Raw genomic sequence first — 23,432 nt, forward strand, 5'->3', positions numbered from 1 at the left:
TTTTCTAAACTGATAAGTCTCGAGTCCTGGCACATCATTATAGGGGGAGACTTTAACTGTCTTGTGGATCCCACAATAGACAGGTTGCCCAAAGGCCCCCCAATACCCTCTGTACAAACAAAACAGTTAGTGGGTCTGTGTGGGGAGTTAGGGTTGGTGAACGTCTGGAGGCGTCTCCACCCTACAGGCAGGGATTTTACGTTTTTCTCCAATCCGCATGGATGTCACACGAGGATTGATATTTTTCTGACCCCTGCGGTAACCCTGGATTTGGTGGCATCTTGTGCGATTGGTAATATTACCATCTCTGATCATGCTCCAGTGTACCTTATGGTTAGGATTAGGGATGTTACAGTGGGTTTGAGGTACTGGCAAATGGATCCCTTTATCCTCTAGGATAATAAGTTTGTGGAGTATTTCTCTAGGGTGTTCCTAGACATCAGCTTAGTAGGTTGGTACCTCATCTGTCCTCTGGGAATCTGCCAAAGCCTATGCTAGTGGGTTAGTTATTTCATATTCCGCCAGTAGGAAGCAACAGAAAGGTGAGCAGCATCTCCTTGAAGCATGTTGAAGGCAGCCGAGAAGGCCTACTTTGACAGACCCTTGGTCAGATTACAGAGGATTATGGCACTGCGGTCTGCACTAAATTCCATGCTCACACAGATGGCAAAGAAGGAGCTTGCTTTTGCAAAGCGAAGGTTATATGAGCATGGTGACAGGTCAGGCAAATACTTAGCGTATCTCGCCAGAAAATAGGAGTTCCCGGTGATTAGGGAAGGGTCATAGAGTCATAGAGATGTACAGCTTGGAAACAGACCTTTTGGTCCAACCTGTTCATGCCGACTAGATATCCCAACCCAATCTAGTCCCACCTACCAACACCCGGCCCATATCCCTCTGAACCCTTCCTAATCATATACCCATCCAAATGCCTCTTAAATGTTGCAATTGTACCAGCCTCCACCACTTCCTCTGGCAGCTCATTCCATACACGTACCACCCTCTGCATGAAAAAGTTGCCCCTTAGGTCTCTTTTATATCTTTCTCCTCTCACCCTAAACATATGTCCTCTAGTGCAGGACTCCCCGACCCCACGGAAAAGACTTTGCCTATTTCCCTATCCATGCCCCTCATAATTTTGTAAACCTCTATAACGTCAGCCTTCAACACTCCAGGGAAATCAGCCTCAGCCTGTTCAGCCTCTCCCTATAGCCCAGAGTTGCATGCAATATTCCATCAGTGGCCTAACCAATGTCCTGTACAGCCGCAACATGACCTCCCAACTCCTGTATTCAGTACTCTGACCAATAAAGGAAAGCATACCAAACACCTTCTTCGCTATCCTATCTACCTGTGACTCCACTTTCAAGGAGCTATGAACCTGCACTCCAAGGTCTGTTTGTTCATCAACACTCTCCAGGACCTTACCATTAAGTGTATAAGGAGAAAGTGAGGACTGCAGATGCTGGAGATTAGAGCTGAAAATGTGTTGCTGGCAAGTCAAAATGGAATCTTTTTTTAAGGATCTGAAGCTCCTGGGTGTGACTCACGAACAACAGTCCTTTCTCAATAAGTCTCCTGAAGAAGGGCTTATGCCCGAAACGTCGAATCTCCTGTTCCTTGGATGCTGCCTGTCCTACATAGAACATAGAAAGATACAGCGCAGTACAGGCCCTTCGGCCCTCGATGTTGCGCCGACCGAATCCTACCTAACCTACACTAGCCCAATAACTTCCAAATGCCTATCCAATGCCCGCTTAAATGACCATAAAGAAGGAGAGTTCACCACTGCTACTGGCAGGGCATTCCATGAACTCACAACCCGCTGTGTAAAGAATCTACCCCTAACATCTGTCCTATACCTACCACCCCTTAATTTAAAGCTGTGTCCCCTAGTAATACCTGACTCCATTAGCGGTAAAAGGTTCTCAGTGTCGACCCTATCTAAACCCCTAATCATCTTATACACCTCTATCAAATCTCCCCTAAACCTTCTCTTCTCCAATGAGAACAGCCCCAAGTGCCTCAGCCTTTCCTCATAAGATTTTCCTACCATTCCAGGCAACATCCTGGTAAACCTCCTCTGCACTCGTTCCAATGCCTCCACATCTTTCCTATAGTATGGCGACCAAAACTGCACACAATACTCCAGATGAGGCCGCACCAGAGTCTTATACAGTTGCAACATGACTTCAGGACTCCGGAACTCAATTCCTCTACCAATAAAGCCCAGTACACCAGTCCTGCTGTGCTTTTCCAGCAACATATTTTCAGCATTAAGTGTATAAGTCCTGCTAAGATTTGCTTTCCGGGAACCTAACATGTGATTCTAAAAAGATTAATGTGGCGTTCCAGAGATTTTACTCTAAGTTATACCGATCCGAGGATTGTGAGGAGGGGCAAGTCAAAATGGAATCGTTTTTTTAAGGATCTGAAGCTCCCGGGTGTGACTCACGAACAACAGTCCTTTCTCAATACCCCGTTACCAGAGCAAGAAGTGCAGGAGGCAGTTTTAGAGTGGAAAGGCGCCCCGTCCTGACGGACTTCCCAGTGAATTCTATAAGGAATTTATAAGTATACTGTCAGACCCGATACTCAATATGTTTAATGATTCATACAGTCATGGTTGTCTCCCACCATCTCTGAGAGAGGCTAATATTTCACTTATCCTTGAAAAAGGGAAGGACCTGGAAGACTGTGCTTCGTACAGACCCATCTCGCTCTTAAATGTGGACTTGAAAATCCTCTCTAAGACACTCACGTTAAGGCTGGAGACTGTGTCACCTTTTATTATTAAAGAGGATCAGATGGGCTTCATAAAGGGTTGCAGATGCTCCAGTAATGTTAGGAGGCTGCTTAAGTGTGTCAGCCACAGTCAATACAGGGATTGGTGATTTCTCTAGATGCAGAGAAGGCATTTGACCGAGTTGAGTGGCTGTACCTTTTCTAAACTCTGGAGGGGTTTGGTTTGGGCAAAGTCTTCATGAGATGGGTAAAGATTCTCTATGGTGGCTCTTTCATGGCGATCATCACCAATGGGGTATGATCAAGCAATTTTAATATTTTTAGGGGCAGCTGGCAGGGCTATTCCCTTTCACCATTGCTTTTTATGTTGGTGTTTAAACCATTGCTGGAGGCTATTCGTGGGAATCCCAATATACAAGCTCCAAGAGTGGGGTCAAAATTACTTAAGATTTCATTTTATGCAGATGATGTCCTAATTTTTTTACAAATCCAGCATTTCAGTGCCTTGCCTGATACAATGCATTTGCGCATTTGGTGCTTTTTCGAGGTACAAGATTAACTTTACGAAATCAGAAGTTATGCTTATGCGTGGTCTTACGAAGGAGCGAGGTTTTGAGAGTGACTATAGATTCCCATTTAGGTGGTTACAGGAGGGTTTTGTGTATTTGGGCATATTCATTACTCCATTTCTGGATCGGATGTTCAGAGCCAATTTTATCCAATTATTTGATAAAATTAAACAAGACCTTCGAAGATGGGAGGCACTTCCAGTCTTCCAATGATTGGGTCGGATAGCGCTTATTTAGATCAATATTCTCCCCCGTTTGCTGTACCCTATACGGATGCTCCCCCGATTTTCAATAAGTAAACATTCAGGAGGTTGAACGGCTGGTTCAGCTCCTTTATTTGGCATCGTAAGTGGTCCCTCTTCAAATTAGCTAAACTGCAACTGCCTCACAGAATAGGATGAGTAGACCTTCGTGGACATTAAAATTTACCAATTAAGCTCTTTTTTGTCCTACGAGAGTGATTGGGTTTGTGGACATCCTCTTTTAATATAACTAGATATCAATGCCTCCCAGGCAAGGTGTCCCCTTACCAGTTTGCTGCTTTTGGACAAAATGAGACAGTTAAAGAATATTGCCATGACCCAATAGTTATCAATACTGTTAAAGCATGGAGGGCAATTCAGTAGAGGGAAGGCAATATTGACAAGACATCTTTGTTTACCCCTTTAGTGGGTATGCCGGGTTTTCAACCATGGATGATAGATTCAGGATTTAAACATTGGGCAGCTAGAGGTGTTTCTTGACTTGTTTGAGGGAAATGTAATTATTCCTTTGGTCAGTTAGTATGGAAGTACAAGTTATCTAATAGAGACTTCTTTTTTTCTCAAGTTAGGGATTTTATTCAAAAAGAAGACCACCCTTTTGACTGATCCCTGCAAATCCGACATAGAGAGAGGGGTGCTAAGTACTTTAGGTCATCAATTGGGGGGTGCCCACTCAGATGAGTTTGATCTACTCTGCAGGAGAGAGAGCTGAGTGTTGAAGTCTCCTCAGAGGCATGGGAAGATATTTGGGAGAAAGCAAGGAAGATATCAATTTGCAATAAGACCCATGCTTTACAGTTGAAGATTCTCCACAGAGTCCAGTTGGCTCCGGACCATTTGTCAAAATTTAAACCAGGGGTATCTTCAACATGTCCCACGTGCAAAGTTTGTACAGGCACTCTTACCCATTGTCTTTGGTCTTGCGATAGGCTTCAATCATATTGGAATGCTGTGGCAGGTACAATGGAGAGGATTTGGGGTGTAAGGGTGGAGAAGGACCCTATCTCTCTCTTTTTGGGCCTGCCCACTGTATTTCCTGCAGATGCTCATAAGAAAAAACTTTTCAATATTCTCATGTTCTGTGCGAGAGAGAATATCTCGCTAGGTTGGATATCTGAAAACCCCCCAGGCCTGTCGACTGGCAGAAGATTGTTATGGAGCATATTCCCTTGGATTTTCTCACAAATATGGTACACCACAAAACTGAGAATCTTTACAAGACATGGCAGCCGTTTTTGGAATACCTTGACACAGATTTATTTGCCGCATTAACAAGAGCTTTTATATAGCTGTAACAATTGTGTTTCATGAGTCCAATATCCAGGGAGGAGTAACTGTGAATGTATGAGCATTTTGTTTGGCTGGGCTGAGTTATGACTATTTATTAGTTTGTTGTTGGTTATTTATTTATTTAGTTAAATAGCCAGTTTGGGGTTTTTTTTAATTCTATACTTTTCTATATATGTTTCTACATTTGTACATGACGGTGGGTTGGAGTTATTTTTTACTTGGGTTTTTTTCTGTACTGTTTTGAATTGTATTATATTGTATTTGTTGTGATATTAAAAAATCTATATTTTCAATACAAGTATATTTTAAAAAAAGAAACAAGACCTCAAGGGTTATAATCACATGATAGGTCCCAGTACCGCGTAGTGATGAACACAGAAATAGGAGAATAGAGCAGATAAATGTGTGGCTCAAGAGTTGATGTAGGAGGGAGGATTTTAGATTTCTGGATCATTGATACCATTTCTGGGGAAGATAGGACCTCACAATTGGGATAGTCAGCACCTGAACCAAAATGGGACTTACATCTTTGTGGGAAAGCTTGTTAGTGCTGTTGGGAGTAGTTTAAACTGGTTCAACAGGGACAGGGGACATAGTGTGTTAGATCAATAGCAACATGCTATAAATTAAAAAAGAAACCAAGTCATGTTGTGCCACGAGGATGTAAGGCAAGGCTGGATGGCCTCTATTTCAATGTCAGGATTATTAGATGTAAAACAGATTAGTTAAGGGGTTTGATTGGCACATGGAATTGCAATATTGGTGCCATCACAGAGACATGATTGAGGGAAGGACAGAGAAGAACTTTTTATGCCAACATATACATGGTCCTACATGGGACAGTTAGTGCTGAACCTAATTTTGGGAAATGAGGCCAGGCAGGTATTTGAGGTAATAGTAGGGGAGCAACCACACCACCATATATTTTAAGTTTGTTATGGAAAAATGAAAGCCGGTCTGCAAAGTGGGTTTTGGATTATGGGAAGGCAGATTTTATTAAAATAACACAGGAGATGGCCAAAATAAACTTGCAATAACTACTTGAGAGCAAGTCTACAGCAGAATAGTGGGAGATGTTCAAAACAATACTGAGGGGAGTACAGGTCAAATATGTTCCTTTTAAGAGGAAATGTTGAAGCAATAGGCCCAAAGAACCCTGGATGTCTAGGTAAACTCAGGACTAGATAAAAAGGAAAAAAGAGAGACAGGGACACAGTAAGTCAAACAATGGACGCGCTAGAGGATTATGGATTAAGTGCAAGGGTGAACACAAGAAAGCACTTAGGAAAGCAAAAACTAGGCATGAAAAATCACTGGTTATAAGATTGGGAAAATTTTCAGCACATTAGCTTCCTCTATCTCTATCCATTTCAGCATACACACCTGCTCTTCAAAGGTTTCATTCACTACAAAGTTTGTTTCTTTTGTAAAGACAGAAGCAAAAAACTCATTTAGGGCTTCTCCTACATCCTCAGACTCCACACACAAATTCCCTATGCTATCCCTGATCGACCCTACTCTTTCTTGCTGAAAATTTTGTCAAACATTATTGACAAGACACCAGACCCAGACCAGATTTGTCCTCGGCTGCTTTGGGAAACGAGAAATGTAATTGCTTCGCCACTTGCAAAGATCTTTTCACCCTCGCTCTCCACTGGAATCGTACCTGAGGATTGGAGAGAGGCAAATGTAATTCCTCTCTTCAAGAAAGGAAATAAGGAAATCCCCGGCAATTACAGATCAATAAGTCTCATGTCTGTCGTCTGCAAGGTGTTAGAAAGGATTCTGAGAGATAGGATTTATGACCATCTGGAAGAGCATGGCTTGATTAAATGCAGTCAGCATGGCTTTGTGAGTGGCAGATCATGCCTCGCAAACCTTATCGGGTTCTTTGAGGATGGGACTAAGAAAAGTTGATGAGGGTTGAGCTGTGGATGTGGTGTATATGGACTTCAGCAAGACATTTGATAAGGTTCCCCATGGTAGGCTCATTCAGAAGGTCAGAAGGAATGGGATTCAGGAGAACATAGCTGTATGGATACATAATTGGCTGGCCAACAGAAGACAGCGAGTGGTAGTAGAAGGAAGTCTGCCTGGAAGTCTGTGGTGAGTGGTGTTCCACAGGGCTCTGTCCTTGGGCCTCTATTGTTTGTAATTTTTATTAATGACTTGGGTGAGGGGATTGAAGGATGGGTCAGCAAGTTTGCAGATGATACAAAGGTTGGAGGTGTCGTTAACAGTATAGAGGGCTGTTGTAGGCTGCAGCGGGACATTGACAAGATGCAGAGATGGGCTGAGAGGTGGCAGATGGAGTTCAACCTGGATAAATGTGAGGTGATGCATTTTGGAAGGTCGAATTTGAAAGCTGAGTACAGGATTAAGGATAGGATTCTTGGCAGTGTGGAGGAACATCGGGATCTTGGGGTGCAGATACATACATCCCTTAAAATGGCCACCCAAGTGGACAGGGTTGTTAAGAAAGCATTTGGTGTTTTGGCTTTCGTTAACAGGGGATTGAATTTAAGAGTCGTGAGATCTTGTTGCAGCTCTAAACTTTGGTTAGACCGCACTTGGAATACTGCGTCCAGTTCTGGTCGCCCTATTATAAGAAAGATGTGGATGCTTTGGAGAAGGTTCAGAGGAGGTTTACCAGGATGCTGCCTGGACTAGAGGGCTTATCTTATGAGGAGAGGTTGACTGAGCTAGGACTTTTTTCATTGGAGAAAAGAAGGAGGAGAGGGGATCTAATTGAGGTATACAAGATAATGAGAGGCATAGATAGAGTCAATAGCCAGAGACTATTTCCCAGGGCAGACCAACACGAGGGTCATAGTTTTAAGCTGGTTGGAGGAAAGTATAGAGGGGATGTCAGTGGCGGGTTCTTTACACAGAGAGTTGTGAGAGCTTGAAATACGTTGCCAGCAGCAGTTGTGGAGGCATGGTCAATAGGGACATTTAAGAGACTCCTGGACTTGCATATGGTCACAGAAATTTGAGGATGCATACATGAGGATCAATGATCGGCACAACATCGTGGGCTGAAGGGCCTGTTCTGTGCTGTACTGTTCTATGTTCTATCTCATTGAATGGCGGAGCAGGGACGATGAGGTGATTGATATACTTCTGTACTTCTCAACTTCATATCTTATATGTAATTCTCCAATCTTATTTATTAAACTTCCAGCTTATATATCCATGCACATTAACACAAAGTTTGGACTTAATTTCTTGCCCCTTTACTCTGGCTTCACTGGTTAACTTGCTATTATTCTCTATGTTAGATTCAGCTGTATCCCTAAGTATTTTGCAGACTAGGTATTCTTCTGCACAATTTTTTATTGTTTCCTATGTTTCTACTAAGTTAAGTTAAAGTGTCCCAATGGTACTCACAAAACACCCCACAGGAACCTCCATCCTTGAGGTAATTTTCACATAATCTGGCAACACTTCAAGTCACAGATAAGACTCCATGGATAGAGGTCTGCACCGAGAGCTCATATCAGCATATTGAAGCAGGGAGAGCAATGCATACACATGGCATTGATGATACCTTTGTCCAACCTTGTTAAACATCCTTAATGTTTGCCTACCTCTTTGTGCAAAGATATAAGTTGTTAAAATGTCATACAGCAGTGACTATGCCAGGGAAGTGCAACATATAGAGGGGGTCATTGCAGTTTGATAGCTAGGGATGGTAGCCTGTACATGGTGTGCTGTACATTGCAAGGGCCTGTGACAATTGTTCTTTTCTTTCAAAAACTCTATGAATGGAATTTGTTGCAGCTACCACCCCCACAGATTGAATCACTCCAGGTATGCTCACAGTCATTTTCTTCCCCATTGCACATTTTTGATTTGCATCACAATGGAAGGTGACAGGAATGCTCCCATGCCAATAGCTTCCAGCCTCAATCTGATGTAGCAAGCTGCCAAATAGGAAGGTATGCATAGCTAACCAATCTTCAGTCTAGCTATGTTTCTCTAACTTTTCCTGCCGCTGTGTGAACCTTCAAGGCCCATGTGCAACAATGTCTTCCAAGTAGCTGTGTCACCACACATCTTCTTGGAAGACATTGTTGCACATGGACGTTGAAGGTTCACACAGTGGCAGGAAAAGTTAGAGGAACATAGCTAACCAATCTTCAGTCACCACACAGCGTGGAGGGAGCATTGCTGCTTCCCAGGAAGGCTAGCTACTGTTTTTGTGACTTTGCTAATTGGCAAAACAGTGGAGAGAGATTTTCAGCATGCATTTAGCACTAAATGAGTGAGTGCTAAGGTTGTAAGTAAGCTTGAGATAGTCTAGTCTGCTTCTTGTCTTCCTCCACAGATTCTCAACTGACAAGTAGTGACAAGGGACGTCTCCTCCTAATGACAGAGTTGCACAGTATTCAGTTTAGTACCACAAATCTTGAACACACTCTGAGAGAACTCAGGATTCTTCAATCAATCCACACAGTGGAACCATTGCTTGAGGATCCAGCAAGTGTACTGTCTAATTTTCTTTGTGATGGCATGACTCTCATTGCAGCCTTGCTTTGTTTTTTGTGTGGGTCGCACTCCAGAGTCATGAGCCATGTTATGGATACCTCTTGTTGCCCAGTAGTAACTAGGTTTGACCTGTGTCAGAGGATTGAGTGCCAGTGGCTCAGCGGACTGCTGGACGATGTAAGAATTATGACTATCCCAAGGTAATGAAGTATCCACTGGATTAGGAACTTGCTCTGGTCACACCATGTAAGAGTCACTTTATGTTCATGGAAATGAGATGAGGAAATGCAAGCCAACATATGCAGTCATTGGCACCTGCGCCATGGAAAAACCTGAAAGCTGAGCAAATAGTTGTGCTTCTTCAACTTGTTTAACAAGCTTAATGAGGGAATGAGGTGAAGCTGCCACTGTGTGTATCGAGAACCTCAATGATCTCCCTTATGCGACAGCAAATTGCAGGCTTCAAGATGTTATTAATATCTCCACATGCCTGAAAGAAGACACACTATGAGGTACCGCAAGTCACCTTGAGAGCCTGTTATAATGCTTGTTTGGATGCTGTAGTAGTGGCTAACTTCTCTCATGATTTCCTTTGTGAAACAAAACAATAAAAGCATTAGTCTTCATTGAAGCTTAAGTGAGAGATTTGCTTCTTAAAAACCCACTATGATATAGCCTACTGCCTTTCTCTGGCTCCACTCTGTCTCATCTAAGTAGTTTCTCTGCTCTTTGTGGCCTGTCTTCATTCTACAAGTCATTTTAATTTCCAGATGAAATCCAACCAGGCCACTTATGATAGATGGCAACTTGAATCAAGACAAGCCTTTGAATAACAGCCAGACTTGTAGCAAACTTTCAGCAAAGTATGGTGAAGTCATAGAGTCCTACAGCATGGAGACAGGCCCTTCAGCCCAAACTGTTCTATGCTGACCAAAATGTCCATCCACGCTAACACCATTTCCCTGTACTTGGCCCATATCCTTCTAAATCTTGCCTATCCATGTATTTGCCCAAATGCCTTTTAAATGTGAATGTTGCCTCAACCACTTCCGCTGGCAGTTCATTTCACATCATATCAATATCTATGCCTCTCAGTTTCCCTTTTATTCTTCCTCTCTAACCTTAAACTGATGTCCTCTACTCCTTGATTCCCCAACCTTGGAAAAAAGACTGAGTGCATTCATCCCCATGCGTTTCATGATCTTATTTACTTCTATAAGATCCCCCCCTCAGTCTCCTATGCTTGAAAGAAAAATGTCCAAGCTTACAGACCGTTGAATCCTGGCAACATATTTGTAAATTTCTTCTGCACTCTTTCCAGTTTAACAACATCCTTCCTATACCAAGGTGACCAAAACTGAACACAATACTCCAATTGTAGCCTCACCAACATCCTGTACAATTCTATACTCAATGCCCTAACTGATGAAGGCCAGTGTGCCAAAAGCCGCCTTCACTGCACTCTTTACCAGTAATTCCACTTTCAGAGAACCATGCTCCTAAACTCCAAGGTCCCTCTATTTCACTACACTCCTTAAGGTCCTACCATTCACCATGAAACTCCTACCTTGATTTGACTTTCCAAATTGCAAGACCTCACGCTTATCTTTCTTAAACACTATTTGCCATTTCTCAGCCCACTTCCTCAACTGATCTAGGTCCTGCTGCAATTTCGGATAACCTTCCTCACTGCCCACGTTATCGCCTCTTTTAGTGTCATCTGCAAACTTACTAATCATGCCTTATACATTCTCATCCAAATCATTGCTGTACATAGGAAACAACAATGGCCCCAGCACCAACCCCTGAGGTACAACATTAGTCACAGACCTCCAATCCAACAACCATCCTTCCACTATTACACTCTGCTCCCGACAATTAAGCCAATTGTGTAGCCAATTGTGTATCCAATTTGCCAGCTTCACTGGATTCCATGTGATCTAACTTCCAGGGCAGACTACCATGTGGAACCTTATCATGGCCTTACTGAAATTCATATAGACTATGTCTACCGTCCTATCCTCATCAACCTTCCTGGTCACTTCATCAAAGAACTCTAACAAATTTGTGAGGCACCATCTCCCATTCACAAAGCCATACTGACTACTTCTAATCAACACTATCTTTCGAAATGCATGTGTATCTTATCTCTCTGAATCTTCTCAAGTAATTTACCTACCACAGATGTTAAGCTTACTGGTCTATAGTTCCCAGGTTTTTCTTTGCAGCCCTTCTTGAATGAGGGCTGATACAAATATATCAGCCAGGGCCACTGCTATTTCTTCTCTAGCCTCTTAGTGTTCTTGGATATATCTGGTCAGGACCAGGATATTTATCCACCTTCATACATTCTAATACATCTAACACCTCCTCTCTTGTGGTATGACTGACCCTAAGATATCACCACTAACTTCCCCAAGTTCTCAAGTCTTAGTGTCTTTTTTCACAGTAAACACAGAGGAGAAATATTCATTGAAGACCTCGCCAATGTCCTGCAGTTCCACACATACATGTCCACTTTGGTCCTTGAGGGGTCCTATTCTCTCATGCTAGTTATTCTTTTTCTTTTAATATACTTAAAATACCTCTTTGGATTCACCCTTGTCTTCTCAGCCAAGGCTACCTTGTGCCCCCCTTTCACCCTCTTGATTTCCTTCTTCAGTAAACCCCTGTATACCTGCAGGGATTCCCTTGATCCCAGCTGTCTGTACCTGAGTCATGCCTCCTTTTTTCTGGTCAAAGCATCAATATCTGTTGTCATCCGCGGTTACCTATTCCTGCCAACCTTGCCCTTCACCCCACAGCGACATATAGACCTTGAATTCTAGCTATCTCACTTTTAAAAGCTTTTCACTTGTTGGAGGTCCCTTTACCTGCAAACAAACTACTCCAATCAATGCCTGCAACTCTGTCTAATTCCATCAAAATGTGCCTTGCTACAATTTAGAACTTGAACCTGTAGGCCAGTTTTGTCCCTTTCCATAACTGTTTAAAATTAATAAAACTGTGGTCACTGGTCATAAACTCCTCCACTGTCACCTCAGTCACCTATCCTGCCCTATTTCCCAAGAGTAGGTTGAGTTTTGCCCCTTCCCAAGTAGGACCCTCTTGAGGAAACTTACCTGAACAAACTTAACAAATCCCACCTCATCTAAGTCTTTAACGCTTTGGCAGTTTCATTTCATGTTAGGAAAACTAAAATCCCTTACTCCTGCAAGTTTCCCCAGTCATCCCACATATTTGTTCCTCTAATTACCATTGACTATTTGGGGTCGTATAGTACAATCCCCATAACATCACCGTCCCCTTCTTATTTCTTAGCTCCATCCACAAAGCCCCACTGGATGCTCCTTCAGTTATTTCATCTCTGATTACTGCTGTGATACTTGCCTTAATCAAAAATGCAACTCCCCCCCTCCTCTTTCTACCATCTTTGTCCGCTTAAAGCACCTGTACCCTGACCCTCCCTTAGCCATATTTCTGTAATGGCTATAATATCCTAGTCCCACGTACTTATCCATTCCCTGAGTTCATCAGCCTTATCTGTCAGCCCTCTTGCATTGAAATGAATGCAAATTAATCCAACAGGCATTCCTCATTTCCTGTCATGTTCCAACCTGATCTGTTTCTTCAACTTACTGTTTCAGATTACTCTATCTCCTTCCAGCCTCGCACTTGCCTCCCTGCTCTTGAGGATCCCAAACGCCTCCAATGTTTTTTAATAGATATTTTTATTGAAAGAAAAAGATTGTTTATAAAATTACAACAACAAACGAACAAAAACACTATACATAAAATGAAAAAAAAAACAAAGCAAGATGAACAAATCAGTAAAGGCAATAAATAAATAAATAAAACAGCTCAGCACAACAAAACCTCCGAGAGCATTGAGTATTACACGTAATTCTATTCAAAATTCTTCCTTCGAGGACATCAAGTTCACAAAATCAGATTGTCTTGGCTACACAAAAGCCCTAGTTAAGATAAATCTACGTCCAGACAGTCCATAAAGGCCCGCCATACCTGTTAAAAAATTTTCAGTTTTTCAGTATTCCATATTTGTAAGAAAGTCCAAAGGAATATGTTCCATGATTAGCCTACGCCAACTCGACAGATCCTGGAGGGTTTTCAGAGACCCAACACATCAAAATATTTTTCCTCATACAAAAAGTGAGAATATTAAAAGGTTCTTTTTTTCCCATGAGCATTTAAAGAAGATAAATTTGATAGGCCCAGAAGAAGAGCGATAGTGTCCCTCTTAACTTCGATCCCTAAGATCCTCTCTATTTCTCCTGCCACAGCACTCCAATATGTACGGAGCCTGCGGCAAGACCACAGAGTGAGAGTACCAATACTTATTTTACACTTGGGACATAATGAAGATACTCCCATCTTAAATTTTGCGAGATGGTCTGGGGCCAAATGGTCCCTATTCAGAATCTTTAACTGCATGGCATGGGTCCTATTACAGATCAAAATCTTTCTCGCACTTTCACAAATGTTCTCCCATGTCTCCATAGAGATCTCAACCCCTAGCTTTCTCTCCCAGACCCCACAAAGCTGCTCAACGTCTTCTGAGAAATCATCCCCTAACATATAATAAAGAGTACTAACAGACGGAGTACTTTTGGCATGAAGCACCTTTTTATGTGACAAATCTGTTGGAGTTGGTGAAAAGCATGGTCTCTTTTTGAATAAAATCCCTGGCCTGAAAGAAAACAAAAAAAGGTCTCTGTTAGCTAAACCATACTTATGGGTTAATTGGTCAAAGGATATTGTTATTCACCTTCAAATAAATCACCTAAACAGGAGATCCCCGTACCCACCCAAAGTTTAAAACCAGGGTCCATTTTCCCCAGCTGAAAACCTGGCTTTCCTACTATGTGTGTAAGAAAAGATGTTTTGGATATGTTATGCTCACTCTGCCGCATTCCCCTCCACTCTTTGATAGCATTAATAAATATCAGATTACAACAATATTCTATAACTATCTTCAGTTTAACTAAGAACAACAGGCTATTGAGGGGACATTTTGTCTGGGAGACCTCAAATATCTAGCCATAGTGATGCTGGATCCTCACAAGCCCAATCAGTAACAAAAGATAAAACGGAACTTAGTTGATATCTTTTAATAGTGAAAAGGTCCATTTGCTATCCCCCCCCCCCCCCCCAAGTCCATGGCACAACTGTAATTTAGTCAACTTAATAAGAGGCCGCCTATGGCACCAGATAAAGGAACTAAATCAACCATTAAGTCTCAGGACTGTTTGCCTAGAAAATATTAAGGGGAGCATTCATCTAGGGTATAGCAAATGGGGAAGGACATTTATTTTAGTAAGAGCTACTCTGCCTAGCCAGGATACTGGAAGTGCTTCTCATTGCTGATGATCTTGCTTAATCCTGTCAAGCAAATGGGCAAAATTTGCCATAAACAACTGATCAAAGACAGGAGTAAAAAAGATGCCTAAATAAAGAAATCCCTCCCCCACCCCTTCCGTGACCATTTAAATGGGATTGTGATTCACCCTCCACATCAGGTAGTGTCCTAAGACCACCACCCCAGAGGTATGGCCTCCAACTTTGTGAAATTAATCATAGAACCCGAAAAGGAGCCAAATGAATTGATACATTGCACCAAATGGAGTACCAAGACCACTGGATTTGACAAAAAGACAAGAACATCATCTGCATATAACATGATCTTATGTGATTTTGATCCTACTTCTGGGGCGGCTATATTAGGATTCCTGCAGATAGCTTCTCCAATGGCTCAGTGTAAAAAATAGTTGTGAGAGAGGACAGCCTTGCCAACTGCCCCTACAGATATTAAAATGACTAGATCTCACATTATTGGTGAGAACCTCTGCCAGAGGATCACTGTAAGGGATGCTTACCCATCTAATAAAAACCTGCCCTAAACCAAATTGTTCAAGGGTATAACAAAGATATGGCCACTCAACCCAATCAAATGCCTTTTTGTGCATCCAAGAAGATCACTAATCCCTGACATGACTGCTGCTGACACACTTGAATCATATTCAGTAACCTCCTGACATTATTGGAAGATCTGCGGTCTTTTGTAAAACCAGTCTGGGCATCTTTAACAATAGAAGGCAGCACGGTTTCCAATCTTAATGCAAGAACCTTGGACAAGATTTTAAAATCAGAATTTAAAAGTGAGATGGGCCTATAGGAGACACATTCCTCTGGGGTCTTCTCTTTCTTAAGGATAAGATAAATATTAGCCTCTCTCAAGGATGGACAGTGGAAATCGTGGCTGTACAAGTAATAATTCATGTCTAATATCAGCCCCTACAATATATTCATAAATTCTTTGTAGAACTCGCTAGGAAGACCATCAGACCAGGCGCCTTGCCACTCTGCATCTGCTTCGCAGCTTCCTGTATCTCTGGCACTGCTAAAGGGGCATTAAGGAAAGATGCCTGTTTGGAGGTAACAGCTGTTAGATCCAGGTTCTTAAAGAAGGATTCCATCCTCACAACATTCAAACTGGTATAGTTCAAAATAAAATTTGCAAAATGCAGCATTGATCTTGTTGTGGTTCTGTTCGCCGAGCTGGGAGTTCTTGTTGCAAATGTTTCGTCCCCTTTCTAGGTGACATCTTCAGTGCTTGGGAGCCTCCTGTGAAGCGCTTCTGTGCTGATTCCTCCGGCATTTATACTGGTTTGAATCTGCCGCTTCCGGTTGTCAGTTGCTGTCCGCTGCAGTGGTCGGTATATAGGGTCTAGTTCGATGTGTCTGTTGATGGAATTTGTGGATGAGTGCCATGCCTCTAGGAATTCCTTGGCTGTTCTCTGTTTGGCCTGCCCTATAATAGTGGTGTTGTCCCAACTGAATTCATGTCGTTTGTCATCTGAGTGTATGGCTACTAGGGATTGCTGTTCGTGTCGTTTTGTGGCTAGTTGGTGTTCATGGATGCGAGTTGTTAGCTGTCATCCTGTTTGTCCTATGTGGTGTTTTGTGCAGTCCTTGCATGGGATTTTGTACACTACATTGGTTTTGCTCCTGCTGGGTATTGGGTCCTTTGTCCTGGTGAGTTGTTGTCTGAGAGTGGCTGTTGGTTTGTGTGCTGTTATGAGTCCTAGTGGTCGCAGCAGTCTGGCTGTCAGTTCAGAAATGCTCCTGATGTATGGGAGTGTGGCCAGTCCTTTGGGTTGCGGCATGTCCTCATTTTGTTGTCTTTCCCTTAGGCATCTGTTGATGAAATTGCGCGGGTATCCATTTTTGGTGAATACCTTGTATACGTGTTCTTCTTCCTCTTTTTGTAGTTCAGGTGTGCTGCAGTGTGTTGTGGCCCTTTTGAATAATGTCCTGATGCAACTTCGTTTGTGTGTTTTGGGGTGGTTGCTTTCATAGTTCAGAACTTGGTCTGTGTGTGTGGCTTTTCTGAACCAGGAGCATTATACATCGAACTATATACCGACCACTGCAGCGGACAGCAACTGACAACCGGAAGGGGCAGATTCAAACCAGTATAAATGCCGGAGGAATCAGCACAGAAGCGCTTCACAGGAGGCTCCCAAGCACTGAAGATGTCACCTAGAAAGGGGACGAAACGTTTGCAACAAAAACTCCCAACTCAGCGAACAGAACCACAACAACGAGCACCCGAGCTACAAATCTTCTCACAAACTTTGAGCAGCATTGATCTTTTTAGAATCGCAAGTAACCATCCCAGTCCGGTCCCTAATTGAGGTAATGGATTTGGGAGGGCATTCTTTCCCCTGGCAAGATATGCTAGATAACTATCTGGTTTGTCGCCATGCTCAAACAGTCTTTGTTTCACAAAAGAAAATTCCTTCCTTGCTGTGCATGAGCATGGAGTTCAAGGTGGACTGAACAGTTGCAACCCGCTGCAGCTTAGTCACCAATGGCCTAGCAAAATATGCCTTCTCAGCTGTCTTTAGAAGCATCTCAAGCAGGCATTGCTGTTCCCCTTGTGTCATTTCTGAATGGCAGAATAAGAAATAATTATGCCCCTGACATAAGCCTTAGCAGTCTCCCAAAGAATAGACGGGTTACTGGCTGTATCTGAATTGGTGGCTAAAAATACCTTAAATTCATTGAAGAAGTATTCGATCAATTTACTGTCCTTAAGAATAAAGGGATCCGTTCAACAGTGCTGACAGCGTAACATTGCCCTTAACCTCAATCTCTAAATATATTGCACCATGGTCAGAAATAGTAATATTTCCAATTGTACAAGATGTTACCCAATCCAAGGATAACGCAGGTATTAGGAAAAGATCAATCCTAATATGACTCTTGTGCAGATTAAAAAAAAACAAAGTCCCTACCCATTGGGTGGAGATGCCTCCAGACATCCACCAATCCCAATTCCGCACCTAAGTTCACTCGTTACTTAGAATTTAAAGAAAGCCTGTGAAGTGAGGCCTCTAGGCATTCTTTGCACTGCAGGATCCATAAGGCAATTAAAGTGTCCCCCTATAATAATCTACTGCAGCACAAGAGCCATCAATTTGGAGAATACATCTATCAAACAGTTAAGGAGACAATAAATATTCGAAATACCATACTGTTCTCTATGTATTGCTTTAAAAATGACGAACTCCCCCCATACTCATCTTTAATTTGATCTAGCAATTTAAATGGAAGATTCTTCCTAATAAGTATGGCTACTCCCCTACTCCGAGTAGGAATATACCCGATCAAGCCCACTCTGCTGCAGTTTCAGATGTTCCTTGTCACCCGGGTGAGTCTCCTGCGAAAGGGCAATGTCCACCCTCTCCTCTCTAAAACTAAAACGTGCCTTTTTCCTCTTAACTGGTGAATGACTCCCTCTAATGTTGCAGGTACACCATTTGAGGACATAACTCTCTATAACAATATTTGAACTCCAAAAGGGAAAAAAATTGACTTATCAATTGCTGAGCATAAACAAAAAAAGACTCATAAAGCCTAAAAAAATACATAAACTAAAACTACTACAACTAATATACTAGTAACTATGTACACAAAAAAACCTAACAAACTAAATCAAACTTAGCGAAGGGCTCTACCCCCTTCCCACAGGGGGCACTTTCATATTCCATAACTTCATAACTCCTTCCATCTTGAGCCACATTCCAGAGCCAAACCAAAAAAGTTAAGAAAAAAATATAATATTAACAAGGGATTTAAAAGTAGACAGTCTACCCAACCCTAAATATACATTAACAACTATTGATATCAGAAAAAATTCAGCAACCCTTCCTTTAAGAAAAGGAGAGAAAAGAAAAAAGAAGACACTATTGTCCACATCCTTTAAGCCATCCAGTCTAAACGAGGCACTGCCGGATACCTCAAGGAATACTGGATACCAAGGTCTCTCAGTCTTCTCTTGGCTTCATCGAAAGACTTTCTTTTACGAATCACAGCCGCAGAAAGTTCCTGGAAGAACATTATCCTGGAACCTTTGTGAGTTAGGGCTTGGGGATCTCTGTAACTTTGTCGCTGTAACTGTGGAGTCGCAGTAGGACCACGCGAGGGCGCTGGTCCAAACCGGGCCTACACACCATTACCCAAACGGTTCTCTCAACTTTCACCCTGCCTGACGCAACCTCCAAGCCAAGAAATCATGGCAGCCAGCTCTCAAAGAAACTCACTAGCTGGTCATCTTCTACTCACTCTGGCAGTCCATGACACAGAGATTTTCACCTACCTCTGTTCTCGAGGTCATCAACTTGTTCAAGTAAGATAAGGACCTGCTTCTCGAGAGCTCAGATCTGTTCCTTTGAAGAGTTGATCTCACAGTCTCCAAAGCTGTAGCCCTTCATTCAACCTCCTTTATTCAGTGTCCAAGACCTTCCAGTTGGTCTCCATGCTTGTGGAGTATGAACGCGATAGGGTCTAGTTACCGCAGAACTACACTTTAGTCAACAACGCGATCATTTCTTGTAGTTTTGCAAACTTTGCAGCCAGGGCCTGATGGGTGAGTGACTCCGACAGACGAGTGGAGGGGGCTGCAATTGCAGCCGTGGGCATTTCCGCTATCTCCGGTGAGCAACTCGTGTTGGGACTTACTCAAACCTTTACCTTTTGTCATAGTTCTTTAATAGAACAGGCTTTGTAAAAATTTGTATAGAGTTGATAAAGTGCCACACTTTATCAACTCTGACTCTCCAGCATCTGCACACACACACACACACACACACACACTAAATGTTACTGCAGCCAAACCTCTCCTTCAGTGACCTATTGTTCCCTGTGCTCACTGACCCAACTGTCACCTACGCATGCAAAGTTTTGGTTTTAATGTTCTAATCCACATTTTCAAATCTGTATGTAGTTCAGTTTTTTTTGTGTTGTAATCAATCCAGTACAATTTGTTCCTGACATATCAGTGTCTAACAATCACTTACCACAGGATATAGCTGTAAAATAAGTCGCTATTTCTCATTTTCTTAATTATCTTTATTATATTGATTTTCAGAAAGTATCCGAAGAAAAGCAAATGCTGACTGTGGTTCTCCCAGGAAATGTGCAGTGATGTGATGTCTGAAGAACTGAATCCTGAAGATTTGGAATTACTGAAGAATTATGTTTGCATGAACAGGGTCAAAGGGTTGATGCTGAACTTTGGGCAAGGACTGGCATTATCAAGAAGTTACTGTATGGATTTTCAGATAAACTACTTGATCTCAACGCATCAGTACAAAACCTATCAAAGGACTAGGCCACATTATAATGATAATCACTCCATCACAACCTGACAGCAATTATATAGATCATTATTATTTCTAGTAAAAAGTGAAGTCTGCAGATGCTGGAGATCAGAGTTGAAAATGTGTTGCTGGTTAAAGCGCAGCAGGTCAGGCAGCATCCAAGGAACAGGAAATTCAACGTTTCGGGCATAAGTTAGTTTTGGGGAGGACTAGAATAATTCATATCTATCTCACTGAAAAGATTTTCTCAATCAAAAATGTCACTATTTTCAATACATTAATTTGTTCATTAATACTTTTCAATACACTCATTTAGAATTAAACAACTTCTTTTGAGAAGATTTGTAGCTCAGGCTGAGATACCCGATGTAAGTTTGCTCGCTGAGCTGGAAGGATCATTTTCAGATATTTCATCACCAGACTAGGTAACATTGTCAGTGAGAGTCTAAATTAGAGTGGTGCTAGAAAAGCACAGCAGGTCAGGCAGCATCCAAGGAGCAGGAAAATTGACGTTTCGGGCAAAAACCCTTCATCAGGAATAGAGGCAGGTGCCTGCAGAGTGGAGAGATAAATGCATTTATCTCTCCACTCTGCAGGCACCCTGCCTCTATTCCTAATGAAGGACTTTTGCCCGAAACGTAATTTTTCTGCTCCTCGGATGCTGCCTGACTTGCTGTGCTTTTCCAGCACCACTCTAACCTAGACTCTGGTTTCCAGCATCTGCAGTCCTTGTTTTTACCAACATTGTCAGTGAGCCTCCCATGAAGCACTGCTTTCTATTCATGTGTTTATGTTTCCTTGGGTTGGTGTTTTTTTTTGGTGATGTCAGTTCCTGTGGTGATGTGATTTGCTCTGGTGATGTCATTTCCTGTTCTTTTTCTAGAGGGTTGTAAATGGGGTCTAGGTTGATGTGTTTGTAATGGAATTCTGGTTGGAATTCTAGGAATTCTCACGCATGTCTCTGGCTTGTTCTAGGATGGATGTGTTACCCCAGTTGAAATGGTGTCCTTCCTCATATGTATGCAAGGATACTAATGAGAGTGTCTCATGTCTTCTTGTGGCTAGCAGATGTTCATGTATCATGATGTTCATGTTTCACAGTAGAGCAAACAGCCAATGGGAAACTTCAAACCAGCATCTACAGGAAAACAACATATACGGACCAAATGCTGAACTACAGAAGCAATCATCCCAACACCTACAAATGAAGCTGCATTAGAACATTATTTCAACGAGCTACCACAGTACAGAGGAACAATGAACAACAGAAGAAAATCACCTAGACAGTGTATTCAGAAAGAACTGGCACCCAATGAACACAGTCTGCTGATTTCTCAGCAACAAAATCAAACAAGCAGATAAAACGTGTGCAGAAACCCTGGCCACTGTCCCCTACATCAAAGAGATCTCAGAAATGACTGCCAAACTACTCAGACCTCTTGGCATCATCATGGTAGCCCAGCATGGTAGCCCACAAACCCACCAACATACATAAAACAACAGCTAATGAACTTGCAAGGTATTTTGTAAATGACATTATAGAGTCATAGAGATGGAAACAGACCCTTTGATCCAACCCGTCCATGCCGACCAAATATCCCAACCCAATCTAATCCCACCTACCATCACCCGGCCCATATCCCTCCGAACCCTCCTATTCATTTACCCATCTAGATGTCTTTTAAATGTTGCAATTGTACCAGTCTCCACCACTTCCTCTGGCATGTACCACCCTCTGTGTGAAAAATTTGCCCCTTAGGTCTCTTATATCTTTAGCTGAAGATGTGTTGCTGGAAGAGCGCAGCAGGTCAGGTAGCATCCAAGGAACAGGAGAATCGACATTTCGGGCATAAGCCCTTCTTCAGGATTCCTGAAGAAGGGCTTATGCCCGAAACGTCGAAGATTCCTGAAGAAGGGCTTATGCCCGAAACATCGAACATTCCTGAAGAAGGGTTTATGCCCGAAACTTCGATTCTCCGGTTCCTTGGACACTGCCTGACCTGCTGCGTTCTTCCAGCAACACATTTTCAGCTCTGATCTCCAGTATCTGCAGTCCTCACTTTCTCCTCCTATATCTTTACCCTTTCACCCTAAACCTATGCCCTCTAATTCTGGACTCCACGATCCCAGGGAAAAGACTTTGTCTATTTATCCTTTCCATGCCCCTCATTATTTTGTAAACCTGTGTAAGGTCACCCCTCAGCCTCCAACGCTCCAGGGAAAACAGTCCCAGCCTGTTCAGCCTGTCCCTATAGCTCAAATCCTCCAGCCCTGGCAACATCCTTGTAAATCTTTTCTGAACCCTTTCAAATTTCAGCTTTCCAATAGAAAGGAGACCAGAATTGCATGCAATATTCGAACCGTGGCCTAACCAATGTCCTGTACGGCCACAGCATGACATCAAAACTCCTGTACTCAATACTTTGATCAATAAAAGAAAACATACCAAATGTCTTCCTCACTATCCTATCTACCGGTGACTCCACTTTCAAGGAGCTATAAACCTGCACTCCAAGGTCTCTTTATTCAGTAACACACCCTAGGACCTTACTATTAAGTGTATAAGTCCTGCTAAGATTTGCTTTCCCAAAATGGAGCACCTCGCATTTATCTGAATTAAACTCCACATGCCACTTCTCAGCCCATTGATCCATCTGATCAAGATCCTGTTGTAATCTGAGGTAACCTTCTTCACTATCACAACACTTCCAATTTTGTGTCATCTGAAAACTTACTAACTGTACCTCTTATGTTCACATCCAAATCATTTATGTAAATGACAAAAAGTAGTGGACCCAGCACCGATCCTTGTGCCACTCCAATGGTCACAGGCCTCCAGTCTGAAAAACAATACTACACCGCCACCCTCTGTCTTCTACCTTTGAGCCAGTTCTGTATCCAAATGGCTATCCCTGTATTCCGTGAGATCTAACCTTGCTAACCAGTCTCCCATGGGGAACCTTGTCGAAAGCGTTACTGAAGTCCATATAGATCACATCTACCGCTCTGCCCTCATCAATCCTCTCTGTTACTTCAAAAAACTCAATCAAGTTTGTAAGACATAATTTCTCACACAAAAGCCATTAATTTTGCTTGTTGTCAGCATGGGGTCTTTCAAGAACTGTAGTAAATGCTGCATTGGATAAACAGACAGAAAGCTAGCCACTAGGATACATGAACATCAACTAGCTACAAAAAGGCATGACCCACTCTCACTAGTATCCTTATTTACAGAAGAGGAAGGACACCACTTCGACTGGGACAACACATCCATCCTAGGACAAGCCAAACAGAGATGCAGATGAGAATTCCTGGAAGCATAGCATTCCAACCGGAACTGTATCAAACTCGTCAACTTGGACCCCATTTAACACCCTCTGAGGAAAAAG

At 42.5% G+C, this 23,432-nt stretch overlaps 1 protein-coding gene across 2 annotated transcripts in view; it reads left to right on the plus strand.

Moving 5' to 3' along the window:
• Positions 1–20,474, plus strand: part of ankdd1a (ankyrin repeat and death domain containing 1A) — a 273,678-nt gene extending 253,204 nt beyond the window's left edge. For both annotated transcript variants that reach the window (XM_060853051.1, XM_060853052.1), the window contains one exon: positions 19,812–20,474. In XM_060853051.1, the coding sequence (XP_060709034.1) occupies positions 19,812–19,873 (62 nt within the window). In that variant the 3' untranslated portion in view covers positions 19,874–20,474. The remainder of the gene's footprint in view (positions 1–19,811) is intronic.
• Positions 20,475–23,432: the final 2,958 nt, after the last annotated feature.

Source organism: Hemiscyllium ocellatum, chromosome 39 (genome assembly GCF_020745735.1).
Source record: "Hemiscyllium ocellatum isolate sHemOce1 chromosome 39, sHemOce1.pat.X.cur, whole genome shotgun sequence".
Classification (NCBI taxonomy): domain Eukaryota; kingdom Metazoa; phylum Chordata; class Chondrichthyes; order Orectolobiformes; family Hemiscylliidae; genus Hemiscyllium; species Hemiscyllium ocellatum.